Genomic DNA, 13,382 nt, shown 5'->3' with positions numbered 1-13,382 from the left:
ATGTTTATTTTTGAGAGACAGCGAGACAGAATGTGAGCAGGGGAGGGGCAGAGAGAAAGGGAGACACAGAATCCAAAGCAGGCTCCAGGCTCCGAGCTGTCAGCACAGAGCCCGAAGCAGGGCTCGAACCCATGGACTGTGAGATTGTGACCTGAGCTAAAGTCAGACTCCCAACCAACTGAGCCACCTAGGCACCCCTAATTGTTTTCAATATATTATCTCAGTTAATCTCCACCACACTCACCTTGTCGCCCACATTTGATGTGCGTAAACAGGCTCCAAGAGGGAGAACATTGGGCCCAAGTGCACACAGCTTGGCCCACGTGACTCAAGGGAAGTCACGTTCCCAGCTGGGGATGCCAGAGGGGTATGTGGCACGAGAACGCGGAGGCGGTGAAGGGGAGACAGCTCTAGGATGCAGGATTCCGAAAGAGGATGGCATTACCTTCCAGAAGCTTCCTGGAGGAGAGGCCTTGTCAAGAGTGGGACTTGCATGGTGGCCGACCAACTGCTCATATCACAGTGGGCTTTGAACTGGGGCCCATTTCCGTTATCAACCTTGATGTCGCACAGGGCTGGTCCCTTCCCCCCTTTTATAGCTGTGTGACCCGAGGCTGTCAGGGGACCTCGCTGGGACCACAGCGAGGACCCAGGCCTGGGAGCTGGGTCCCAGAACTGTCTGGCAGTGAGGTGGATGGGTGGAGGTGGTGACTGAGGAGAAAAGACCCTCCCACCCCCAGGCTGGAGTCATTACATGGTCACCGGCCCCTGGTTATGGTCTGTCTCCCCAGGAGACTATGTGCTCTGTGGGTGGGGGCTGGGTCTGTCCCCCAGGTTCAAGCATGGGGCCTGGCACAGAGTAGGCACTCAGGAGACTTTAGTAAAGAGACCGAGGAAGGGATGGGTAGGGTCTTGTATCAGATCAACGGGTCTTAGACTGCAACCCACCCCGGAAACATCAAGACCCTGGGTGAGTATTTTAGGAGGAAGAAATTTCTGCAGGAAATGCTTTCAGGACTTGCAGAGGTTTCCCTTGGAGGAGGGAAGTTCACGACGTGACCGTCACGCCCAGGGGCTATCCCAGGGCAAGAGGGCAGAGCCTGGTGTGCCCCCGGAGAAGAGAATCACTGGAGAGGCCAATTCTGGCTGAAAAGAAGAGGACTTTTCGACAGGGAGAGTGACCGACTGGTCCCCAGGATACGCCAAAGCCCTGTCACAAGAGCAGTGCTGGCTGGGGGCTGGCACAGGGCTCCCCCAGCTCTACGACCCTGGGACCCTAGGGTCTGTGGTTCCAAGCCAGGGACCTCCTCTCCCGAAGTTCTGTTCTGTTCTAGCACTGGGCACAGTATTCTACCTCATAGAATCCTTGCCCCATTCCATTCTGGGGATGGCGACTGTTATCCCATTTCACAGCTGAGAAAATCGAGGCTCGGCAAGCTCGGAAGTAGCCACTCCAGAGTCAGAGCTGGGGAATGGCTCCTGGGCTTGAAACCAGGGCTCCTGACCCCAAAACCATCCGGCCTCAGGCGATCTGATTCTGATATCTGTGGTCCCAACGTTCTCTCTTTGTGGCCGGAACCAGTCCTTTCCCCCTGGGTGGACCACAGGGCCCCCAGTGCCACCACAGCCTGGCCCCTGCCCAACCGCAGCCTCCACGCCGCCTGACCACAGGCAGCTTCGTGGTTTCCTGAACACTCTCAACAGACAGCAGCTTTTACCCTAATGGTTCCCATGAGAGGCTGCTGGTCAATTTTCCCTGCTTGGTTCTCAATTTTTTTCTGAAAGTTGCTGAGGTCTGAGGCAGGCCACGGGCTGCCCCCTACCCCAAAGCCCCCACGTTTATCTCACACTCAGGCCACACTGTATCATTTCAGCTTAATTTTATTTCCTCTTATAAATGGGCACAGCACGGGAAGTGTTAAAAAAAAAGAAAAGAAAAAAAAAAAAAAAAAAACCCCAAATAGCTCCTTCATGAGGCTAGGACAGGTGAGATCCCCCAAGGGGCGGGGGCAGGCACCTGGGTCTCTTTTTCCAGTCTTTTCCCCTCCGCTTTTTCTTATTTCGAGATTTGGCCATGAACTCAGGACAGGTATGGTTAATAAACAGGTTACGGGGGGAGAGAAAGGGCAGGGAAGGCTTGGGGGAGGGAAGGACAGACTCCCACCCGCCCCGGGGCCGGGTGCTTGAAGGGCTCTGTACAGGAGAAAGGACGCACAGGAGGGACACTGTCTTCCGGGGACTCTCTGGAGCCACACCGCCTACGAAAAATATTTACATGTATTTGCCACGCTGGGGCTGGGTGCACAGAGTTGCCAGGTGGGCACCGGGGGCGCTGGTCCCCTCAGACCTTAGATGGCCACTTCTGCGCCCCAGTCTCGGCATCTCTGTAGATCTGTACAGTGCGTGGGCTTCTATTTACAGGCTGGAGGCCTGAGGAAGCAAGTTCAGGGTGGTGGCGGTCAGGAGAAATCTGGGAGAGCCCAGGAGGTGGTGGCCAGTCCTGTCCCACCCGACAGGCAGAGATGGGCCTGCTTCCTGTGCCCAGGGCCCGAGCCTGGAGGCCTGGACAGATGGCTTTGCCCATCCCCCCCCTGGTTGGGGGATGGGGGGTTCTGGCCTAAGCGCCCTAGGCCACTGCCCGAAGACCTGCCTCACCCAGCCCCCGGTTACCACCCATCCACCTCCAGGGCACAAGGGGACAAACCTTTCAGGAGAGGTACCCCCCTATGGCCCCTCAGAGAGCCAGAGACTGGGTTCTAGAAGTCACAGCCAGAGCGTGGGCCCAAACCCCACCTCCCTAGGCCCCAGCCACCCTCCCTGGCAGCTGGGGCCCCAGAGAGGTTCTCTGGCCACACAAGCTCTCCCCCCCACCCTTTGGAATTTGCCCTGCTTCTAGGAACCGCCAGGGTCCTGCGGGACACCCTCCCCAGGCACCCCATCTGGGCAGGCCCTGCATGCATCATATCTTGTGCCCAGGCAGAGCGAGAGCCCCGCACCCACATTGCACCTAGGAGAGCCCCAGCTCATCCTTCTAACCGACCTCTCTCCTGGACTGCCCTGCCCGAGGCGGGCTGCCCGGAGTTTGGGCCAGTCAGACTGTGTTCAATTTCACGACGATAAAAGCCTGGGCACTGGGCTCAGGTCCAGGGCTCCATGAACGGGGCCCTTGGCCCCTTCTCTCAAATGCTAAGGACAAAGAGAAGGGACCAGTGCCAGGAGGCAAGGCCCCAAGTCCCAAGTCAGAAGCCAGACCTCAGGATGCAGGGACCAGACTGCATCCCTGCGGGCCACACCAAGCCCACTCCAGCCTGGCCAAGCCCAGCTCATCCACCCCTGCAGGGCCCCGCCCCACCATGGGCTACGTGTGGCCCATGCAGGGGTCTCCTACCCGGCGCCCACCATCCCTGGGTTCGCGTCCCCTCCCCTCCATGCTCCCTGGCTTCTCAGCCTTGGCCTGCCAGGCCTTGTCGTCAGGGCTGCCAGCCCCCAGACAGCAGCCCACCAGAGAGCAGGGTAGAGGGAGGCCGAGACTTCAGTCCCCCATCGCACGGCCCTCCCGCTCCAGGGATGACTGAGGCCAGGCTGCCTCGTCTTCACCAAGTCACGGGCCCAGGGTGCCTCTGCTCACTCCCGCCCATCTCAAAGTTTGGGACCGACTGGGCTGGGTCCCTCACAGGCCTCCAGGTCCTGCCCAGGGGGGACAGTGAGTCCGAAAAAGACGGAGCCCCAGCCTGGAAGCAGGATGGTGGAAAAGATGGGGTGCAGAAGTACCCTGGAGCCTTGCTCTCACCGCCTCGGGCACCCCCACCCCTCACCCTGCAGACATCTGCTGCCAGGGAGTCTAGAAAAGGGAACAGAAATAAAAGCTGGGTTCCTGACTTTAATCTGGGTCAAAGGTGAGGGGTGGGGGTGGGGAGTGAGCACCAGCCAACCGCAACTCAGACCGCATCCCGTGGCCTCAGGAGCCCCCACCAATCACACCCTCCTCCTTGAAGGAGATCTGTGACCCTCACATTTAAAATATCTACAGAAGCGGCCCCTGCCCAAGGGTAACACAGAAGGGGGAGGCAGGCCGAGGCCTGGGACGCCCCCAGCCCCTCCGGCTCTCAGCTCCCGGCCTGGGGCAATGTGCTGGACGGCTTGCTTCTGACTGCAGGTTTATCCAGCCACAGCCGGGAGGCCCACCGGCTTGTCTGGCCAAGGAGTGGGCAGGTGTCCACGGAGGAGGGCCCCAGAGCAGGACCGAGGTGGGCCCAGCGAGGCCACCGAGAGGGTGCAGGAGGCCCAGGCGCCAGGGCCCACCCTCGCAGGCACTTTGGAGACTTGTGTCCTGGGAGGCAGAGTCAGCCCCGAGCTCAGAGCAGGAGAGGGTACAGGGAGGCCGGGAGTCAGGCGGCACACCCCTCCTCACCCAGGCCTTGTGGCTCTGCGGCCTGGGGCCACATTCCAGGAACCAGCCTGCCTTCCTCAGCAAGGCTCTTAGCTGGGGGTGGGGGGTGGGGGGTGACTGGCCCTCAACTTACCCCTTGGCGAGCTACAGATGGGAGGGGGGCAGGCCCCACGGATCCCACCGATCGGTGCAATGCCCTGGGAGGGAGGGGTTGTGGCAACATTCCCCCCCTCCCACACGCCACACTGTATCTGGGGTGGGTGCCCGCCGGTTCCCCTCCAGCGCAAGCACGGGGCGTGTGGGGTAAGATCGTGCATCCACCTGGGGTTGTATCTGACATGCTGGGGTCGGCGGCCTTGTGGTTGGTGTTGGCGTCGCGGGGAGGGGCTGAGCGTGGCAGGGCGACTCAGGGGACCCAATATGGGCTGACTGTTCCAGCTTGACCCTCTCCAGGGAGCCTGCAAGCTGGAGACAACGTGAGTGGTGCCACAGTGTGCATGGGGGAAGGGGGACCGAGAGAGGGCCAGGCCACACTGTCACCCCCAGGTGACGATGACTAGCGCCTTGCATTGTTGTGGGCATCGGTAGGGGGGGAAGGGGCGTGAGAAGCACATGAGAATAAACATCTTTGGAAGCATGTGTGTGTCCGTGACGTGTCTGCATTGGCGGGGTGGTTGAGATCGCGTCAGATTTTGTCATGGTGCGCTTTTGTCTTTGTATGTGACGTTATGCGTGACGGTGTGGGAGGTGGTGTCGGTGCAAAGGCCGCCTGCAAGAGGGAGGGAGGCCCAGGCGGCCCAGCCTGTCCTCACCAGTGGCTGCCGGGCTACCCTGAGGAAGTCGATTCCTTCTGGGCACACCGGCATGAAGTGAGGCCTGCGGTACACAGGCACCGGGCGAAGGGAGAATGGCCGCACACCCCAGAGAGGCCAGGGCAGAACAGGCTGGTGATGAGAGGTCCCATCTCTCCCGGGCAGAGAGGGCCGCTGGGACAGCAGCGCGACGCTGCAGTGTCTTGATGATTTTGAGGGCTGAGCTTGCTGAAAGCCTGTCCTGGAAATCAGCCCACGCGCCCCTCCACCTCCGAAAGGAGACCTCAGCTAGCCCTGAGGGGGCCAGATTGGGGGCCTGGAGCCCATCTCAAGCCCCACCCCTTCTTTCTACCAGCCAATCCGGAGCTTCCTTCCTCCTGCCCAGCTGACGCGAGGTCCTGAAGCCCCAGGCTGACTGTGGGGAGGACGGGGACAAGTGATGAGCTCATAAGGGCACCACGAGGGCAGATGGCCGCCCCCTGTTCCTCAGGTAAAATCTGTGTGAGGCTGGCAGTCTGGGCAGACCCTGGGAGGGCAGGCAGAGATGAACCGGGGCCAGGCTCCCCCCCTAGACCCAGTCCCTGGCCAGGGCTGGTGGGGCCGGGCCGGGGGCTGGGCAGAGGGGTGACGCTGAGGCTGTGGGAGGCACTGTGGCTCCACTAGGCGTAGAATTCCTCCTGCTTGTCGGGCTTCTGGTACGTGACGCTGGCCTGCTTGGGCTCCTCCAGTGTGTAGCTGCCCTCGTCCTTCTTCTTCATGCGGTAGATGAGCAGAGTGACCAGGAAGGCAGCGAACAGGGCACCCACCACCCCACCTACAATCACAGCTGTGGAGGAAGAAGGTGGAGGTCAAGGGCTAAAGACAAGGTGGGCCAGGCTTAGAACCTGGGGAGAGAACAGAGGTCCTGGGCGGGGAGGGGGCTGAGAGTCTTGAATCTGAGGCGGGGGGGTGGGGGGTGGGGCGGAGTGAAGCCAATTCTAGCACAGGCGGCATGGACTGGCATTCACAGACCTCACCGGAAGTAGGATGGAGGCAGGGTCAGACCCCGGGACAGGGGAGGGTCAGAGGAGGAACCAGAAGGAGGCTCTGGGGGTTGAGTTCCCAGCGGTCCCTTTCTAGGAGACTAGGCTCCTAGAAACCCATGCCCTGACCTCTTCTTGGGGCCCCAGAGGTCAAACCAGGGCCCGACCTGCTGCCTCATGCTGGGCCCCTCCCAGGCCCCATGCCTCACCTACAAGCACCTCCTTCCGCTCCAGGATGCTCTTCTGAGGCAGCTGGGCGGCTGAGCTGCCCGAGTCGATGGCATTGTCCAGGAGGCCGGGGCCTGGGCGAGCCCCCTTGGGCAGTGCCCCAGGTGGAGGTGACGGCTTGGCTGCGGCCCCGCCCACAGCCACCACCTCATTGGCTGTGTCGGGCTGCGTCGTCTCTTCCTCTGGCAGCTCGAAGTCCCCACTAGGCCCCCCGCTCACGGGCACCTCTGGCTCATCCCGGATCGTGGTCAGGACGGACTCGGGAGTTGGGGTCTGTAGGGAGGGGGGCATGAGCCTAGGAACCAGGCCTCAGCCCCTCCTGCCGTGGGGCATCCCGCCCCCCAAGCCAAACCACTCCCCCATCCCAAGTGGGTCTGACACTTACTTACTAAGCACTCATTAGGTGCCAGGCACTGTGCTGAGCACAAGACAGGTGCTTTGCCCTCACAACACCCCCACGAAGGAGGTATTATTACCCTTGACTTACGGGGCTGGAAATAGGTTCAGAGATGTTAAGTGACTTGCCAAGGACGTGCAGCTAGTAAGCAGTTTGGAAGCAGAATGAAACTCCAGATCCATCCAATTCCAACACCTTGTTCATAACCACCCCACACTGCATCTGTTCTCACCTGGCCACACCTGTCCCCACTCCATCTGTCACCTCCCCCTCTAGCCGTCCTTAGTAATCATGATTGTTGAGAGAGCGCTGTCGAGTTGCTGTTTGGGGACTGCTAGGTGCTGCCTGGTCCCCCGTCCCCATACCTGGGGCAGGGGTGAGTCCCTCAGCCTGCAGGGGGTGGGGGGGTATCAGTTCAAGTGTACAAATGCAGAGGATGATGCGAGACCTCTTGGTCTTGGAGGCACGAGACCAGGAAGCCAGCGTAGCGGCTGGGATGGGCGCGGGGATGTAGACGCCTCGGGGGTGAGCAGGGTGAGGTGGGCCTGATGCCCTGCCCTCGGCACCCTCTCACTGTTTCCCCTTCCTGCTTGGCCAGCGTCTATGAAGCCCCAGGCTGCCCCCACCCCCCAGGCTGCTCAGAGGAGCTAAGGGGTCTGCATCCCCCAGGGGCTGGCTGGGGAGTCACGGGGCTGACAGGACCTGAAGGTACCCCTATCACCCGAGGGCCCCCTCCCTCCGCGAGGCCGGCTACAAAGGGCTTTTGTACCCCCATCAGCGCGGCTTCCTCCCCTCCTTGCCCGGCACACCCAGCAGGCACCCGGCTACTGCTCCCATTTCCTAGATCTCACACATTCCCCCCCATTCCTGACATCCTCAGCACCCCTTAACACCCCAAACACACACACACACACACACACACACACACACACACACACACACACACACACACACAAACATACCCTGGCCTCTCTCTAGAGCCGACTGCGGGGCTCAAATCCTGCCAGTGAGGCCTGGTCTGTAGAAGGAGGAAGACGCAGGGCCGGCCGCCCACAGGGCAGGTGCCAGGGTGAAGGGGGGCACGGGGACGCTCCGCTCTGAGCCAGCCGCCTGGGCAGCACATCACACAAGTGAGCGGAGAGTTCTCCTCTCCCTCGGCCTCCCCCTAGTCACCCTCACCACAGCGGTGATGGCAGTGACCATGACGATACTGAACGTTCTGACCGGTTTACCATGGCCAGGTGCTGTTCTAGGCACTCTAGATGATTCCCGCCACACGAGGGTCTGCATCCTGTTATTTCCTCCTTCTCCCAGGTGAGGAAATGGACGTGCAGAAAGAATCAGTGCCTTCCTGAGCTCCCGGCCCTGTGCGGCCGCCCCCAGCCACGCTCCACCCGGCTCCTTCCCCATCCATATCCTGTCCCAGCATCCTAAGCCCCAGGTGCAGTCTCCCTTCTGTCCCCATCCACCTCAACCTCTGACCCCATCCGGTGACTCACCCCCCCCCCAGCCTTGGCCCTCCACCTCAGCCTCTCTCCCTCTCAATCCATGTCTGGCTCACATCCAGACCCTCCTGGTCCTCGCCCTGTCCAGCTGCACCCGCCCCTGCTCGGGCCTGGCCCACCCTCCTCTGCCCTCGGTCCCCATCCTCTCCCAATCTGCTCACCTGAGCCACTTCTGTGGGTCCAGGGGCCGTGGTACCCAGGGGCAAGGTGCTCTTCTCAGGGCTGTCAGGCTCCTGGGTGGTAGCTGGCCTGGGAAGCGCCCTTGGCCTAGAGGTAGCTGTGCTGACCAGCCTAGGTGTTGGGGCCTCCGTGTCCAAGACGGCCACCGTGGTGGGAGGGGAGGGTGCTGTGGGGGTGGTGGCCCGGGCTGTGGCTGCCGTGGTCAACGGAAGAGGCAGGAGCCTCTGTATGCCGGTGGTCCTTAGGACAGGGGTGATGGCTGTGGAAGGGGGAGCCGCAGGCACACTGGGGGCGGCGGTGGCCACTGTGGCGGGCACCGTGGCCACAGTCAGCGCCCCCGCAGTCGTGGCAGCTGTTGTGGCGGCAGTGGTGGCCATGGGCGTGGAGATGGTGGTGGCTCTCTGGCTGGGCTCTTCCGCAGCCTCCGTCACCACTGGGGGGCTGGTGGCTGGCTCCGGGGTGGGCTGCTCAGAGGGAAGCTCTTCCAGTGGGGTGCCCACAGGCTGGATGTCCACAGTGGGCAGCACTGCAGGGGTGGTAGATACCGCCACGGCCACGTCTGGGCTGAACCGCATGGCTGTCTCAATGCCTGACTCCTGTTCGAAGTCTGAAGGGGTGGGGAAGAGGAGAGAGCTAGGGAGCTGGCTGACTGTGAGGGCATGAGGGCCCCAGGTAAGCAGTGGCTGTTTACACGGGGCGGCTCCCAACCCTTACTCCGTGCAATCTCCCTCGGACAAGACGACGGAAAGAAGTAAGGCACAGCCTGGCCACGGGCTAACAGCTGGCTGGTGCCTGGTGCATGTTCCCTAAGTCTTCCCTGCCTAGCCAAAAAGTCCTCTGGGATGGGCACCTCTTCCGGGAAGTCTTCTCTGATTTTTCCAGACCACCCACTCTGGACCTAGTGGCAGGCTACATCCAGGTAGTGGCAACAAAAGCCCTACGGGCTGCAGATTTTGCTAAGAGTTGAGGGGAAGCAGGGGAGTGGCATTCTGGGAGAAGTCAGACCTGGGTAAACTCAACCACGGGCATGAGGTGGTGGGCACATTAAGGGCTTCCGGAGGCACAGGCCACAGGAAGACAGCAAGGAGGAGAAGGAGCCTTCCTACAGGGGGTGCTTGAGCGAGCTGGCCGACTCGGAGCCAGGACAAGATAAGGGGCCCCGGGAGGAAATAAGGGACAGAGAGAGAGAAGGTACAGCCCCCTCCCTGGGCCCCTGAGCCGGCAGGGGAGGGGTGGAGAGCAGCCAGAGATGCTCAGGAGTAGAGGTGTGACCCAGCAGAGAGGACTTTACAAAGATTAACTTGCAAGAGGCTTGAATGGAGCAGGGCTAAAGTGGGCACACTAGAGGCAGAGGGCCACGGTGGCCAGGCCCCCAGCACGTCCCCTCGCAGGGCTGTCTCTGCACACACCCCCTTTAAAAAGAAAAGCAATCTTGGGGCGCCTGGGTGGCTCAGTTGGTTAGGTGTCCGACTTCGGCTCAGGTCGTGATCTCACAGCTCGTGATCTCACAGCTCGTGAGTTCGAGCCCCGTGTGGGGCTCTGTGCGGACAGCTCAGAGCCTGGGGCCTGCTTCAGCTTCTGTGTCTCCCTCTCTGTCCCTCCTCTGCCTGCACTCTGTCTCTCAAAACTAAATACACATTTCAAAACATTAAAAAAATAAAAGAAAAGTTAAAAAAAATAAAATAAATAAGAAATAAAAATAAATAAATAATTTCTACACCCAAAGTGGGGCTCCCAACTCACAACCCCAACATCAAGAGTCACATGCTCTTCTCAATGAGCCGGCCAGGTGCCACGAACACACACCCTGTTCTTCTACTGTTCTTAGAGCTCCTTCTCTGTTCCGGTCCCTGATGTCTTTTACGGAAGCCTCCCAGAGGCTCTGAGAAGAAGGCATGTTTATTCTGTCATTCCCAGGAGGGAGACGACACAGGGCTGGAGGTAGCACGCATCCAAGTGCCAGAGCTGGGGTCCAAAGCGGCGGGGGCGCCCCGCCCCCCGCACCACATGTTCCTCCCCCGGCCCTTCCCCCCAGGCCGTGGGACCGGGCTGTCCCAGGTGCGGCGGCGGCAGCTGCCCCTCTCCACTGCTCCCCAAACTTGCCCCGGAGCCACAGCTGCTGGACAGGAGCCCAGGCTGAGTCACGCAAAGGGTTTCTGCTGAGGATTTGCCACTGTAAATCTGAGAAGTGGCTACTAAGTTCTGCAAGAGGTCGGGGCAGTGCTGCAAACGGGTTACGGAGGGGCATCCGTGCTCCCCGCCACAGGCAGCAGGGGAGAGGCAGAACTGCAGGGAGCGGCAGTCCCGAGCTCAGAGGCCCTGGCAGCAGGCCCGGGAGGACAGGCTGCCCTTCCCGGCGCTTGGGTCCCAGGAGCTTCCCCTGCCTGCCCCCGCCCCGTCCCCTCACCCCCCACCATGAGGCCAGGCTGCGTGGGCCCCTGTTCCCAGCAATCCAAGAGCCTCGGGCACTGGAGGCAGATGGCATTGCCCAGGCACAGAGCGAGGAGGGGGGAAGTACTTACAGCCCGAGCCGGACCCCGAGTAGAGGTCATCCAGCTCATCATCAGGGAAGGAGTCGTCATCCCCAGAGCCCTCCAGGTCCACCGGCCTCTCAAAGTTCTCACTGCGCCAGCGCTGGGCCTGAGGGGAGCAGAGGCGGGCACAGAGCTGAGCACCTGAGGCCAGGGGCCCGGACATGCCCAGATGGACCACAGACACATTCAGAGGCCAAGTGACAGTGAGGGACGGCATCAGGCGTGGCCACCACACGGGCAAACAAAGCCAGGGCCGGCCTGAATGCCACTTCCTGCCCCCCCAGGGGCCAGGGCGGTAGCCCACCTTCCTGCCTGGCGGTCCCCACTGGGGACCCAGCCGCTCTCCGACGCCCTGATCAGAGCTACTGGGCGGCAGAAGTGGGTTCAGCGCCAGAACACTGGGTGTGAGTCCTGCCTTCATCACTTACTAAATGGGGGACGTCACTGTACTCATCTCCCGAAGCGCTGGCTGCCCGGTGCCATGAGCACGCGGTGTGCAGAGGCTTGTGCGGCGCCCAGGGCGCCTGGTATGCAACAAGTGCTCAGCACAGATTAGCGGGACTCTTGGTGTAGCCGCGGCCACCAGCCCCCCTCTGCAGGGGACGGAGCGGAGGTCCACTCGGCTGCCCTAGGTCACCAGGGAGCACGTGACTCGATGAGATTCAGACTCTGCTGGGGACCTTGATGCCTGAGTCAGCTCAGGGCCCAAAGGCCACTTCCATCTCAGGAAGGGTGCGAGGGGCTTCTCGAAGCTTCCGCAGACTCCTTCCTCCCAGTGTCAGAAGCTGGGGAGGCCCAGAGCTAGGGCCTGCCCTCCCCACTGCAACCCTGGAGGACAGCCAGGACAAGGGTCAAGCAAGGCAGGAGGCACCCCCTCCCTGGGGGCGGGCTGGGCCCCATCTCCCGCCACACATCTGACCCTGGCTTGAGGCCAGTAGAGCCACAGTCCCTGCCCCTGGGGGCTTTCCCCACGAACGTGAGACTGACTCCTGGTGCCGGGATTTGGAGAATTCGCACTTGGGGCTGAACCAACCAAACAGAGAGAAAGCATCTCCAGCAGTGGGGTAGAAACACGCAAAGGCCCCGAGGTGGGGAATGCAGCCCGGGCTCCCAGGACTGGCCATGCCCGCCCTCCAGCCCTATCCAGGGTCCCTCTGCGCCCCTCCAGGTGCTGGATTCCAGCCACACTCACAGCTCTCTATTCCCAGACTACGCCTGGTCTCTCCTGCCTATTACTCACACTGTTCCCTCCGCCCAGAACACTCTTCCTTCCCATTCCTGCTTTGACCAATGTTTGGCCAGCTAACGTGTAGTCTATCCCTTCTATCGAGAAGTCCGCCCTATTCTGATCTCTCAGAGGATCCTATGGTCCCGAATTCACATCTATCATCCTTTGTGAGCTGGGTCTGCTTGGGTGCATCCCTGTTCGGTGACAGCCCGCCCCACAGAACTGCATCTTGATGGGCGGAGGCGGGACCTTGCTTGGCACATAATATGCAGGAAATGCCTGTTACAGAACAGAAGGAGTTGAGCTGGGAGATGGGACTAGAGCCCGGGGCAAGGCTGGAGCTCCTGCTGGGGAAGCCCCATCACGGGGGACTTTCAGTGACCAGGTGACAACTCCATCCTGGACACTGGTTACTTTTTGTCCTGACCTCACATCAGAATATCATGAACACTGAACTCGGTGCTTCAGCGGATCTGAGGGAGAGTCTGAGCATTCGCACCGTCTGACCGATGTGGGAACGAACCACGGAAGGTGTGTGAGCAGGAAGGGGACAGGGCCAGCTAGGCCTCAGTGCCCTGATGGGGCCCCTTCTGGGGTTTGCACACAGCTCTCAAGAGGACCCCAATCCTGGCTTGGCTTCCGGCCCCAGCCTCCACCACCTGCTGCACCGCCCTCCCCAGGCCAGCCGGGGCAAGAGGCCAGGGCAGCAAGCCAGGAGATTCCCTCCATCCCTCCACCCCACCCCTGTTACCACACACACACACACACACACACACGCACGCACGCACGCACGCAAAGTAATGAATTAATCAGTATTTACTCGCTACCAGTGAGTCATGGAGTGGAACAATTAGCGTAATTGCTCCCGTGACTAATTGCTGGGTCTTTCCGGGGTTTAGACATTCCGGGAGCTCAGAGCAGCTATCATCCAACTTGCCCCAGCTCCCATCTCTGCCCCCGCTGCCCAAGCGAACAACCCCCCAGGACCCCGGGTGAGGAAGACAGAAGGCTCCCTGCACCACCAGCCAAGCTGGAACCCCCCCCCCCCCCCCCCCCCCCCCCCCCCCCCCCCCCCCCCCCCCCCCC

At 61.2% G+C, this 13,382-nt stretch overlaps 1 protein-coding gene across 1 annotated transcript in view; it reads right to left on the bottom strand.

Moving 5' to 3' along the window:
* Positions 1-3,860: 3,860 nt before the first annotated feature.
* The window catches only part of SDC3 (syndecan 3), a 34,773-nt gene continuing 25,251 nt past the window's right edge, over positions 3,861-13,382 (bottom strand). Inside the window, exons 2-5 of the mRNA XM_039230736.1 lie at positions 11,057-11,174; positions 8,516-9,141; positions 6,434-6,725; positions 3,861-6,028 (exon numbers count right to left, since the gene is read on the bottom strand). Coding sequence (XP_039086667.1) covers positions 5,862-6,028; positions 6,434-6,725; positions 8,516-9,141; positions 11,057-11,174 — 1,203 coding nt within the window. The 3' untranslated portion in view covers positions 3,861-5,861. The remainder of the gene's footprint in view (positions 6,029-6,433; positions 6,726-8,515; positions 9,142-11,056; positions 11,175-13,382) is intronic.

Source organism: Hyaena hyaena, unplaced genomic scaffold (genome assembly GCF_003009895.1).
Source record: "Hyaena hyaena isolate Hyena2069 unplaced genomic scaffold, ASM300989v1 scaffold_3, whole genome shotgun sequence".
Taxonomy (NCBI): Eukaryota; Metazoa; Chordata; class Mammalia; order Carnivora; family Hyaenidae; genus Hyaena; species Hyaena hyaena.
This window is presented reverse-complemented; position numbering and strand designations above follow the sequence as displayed.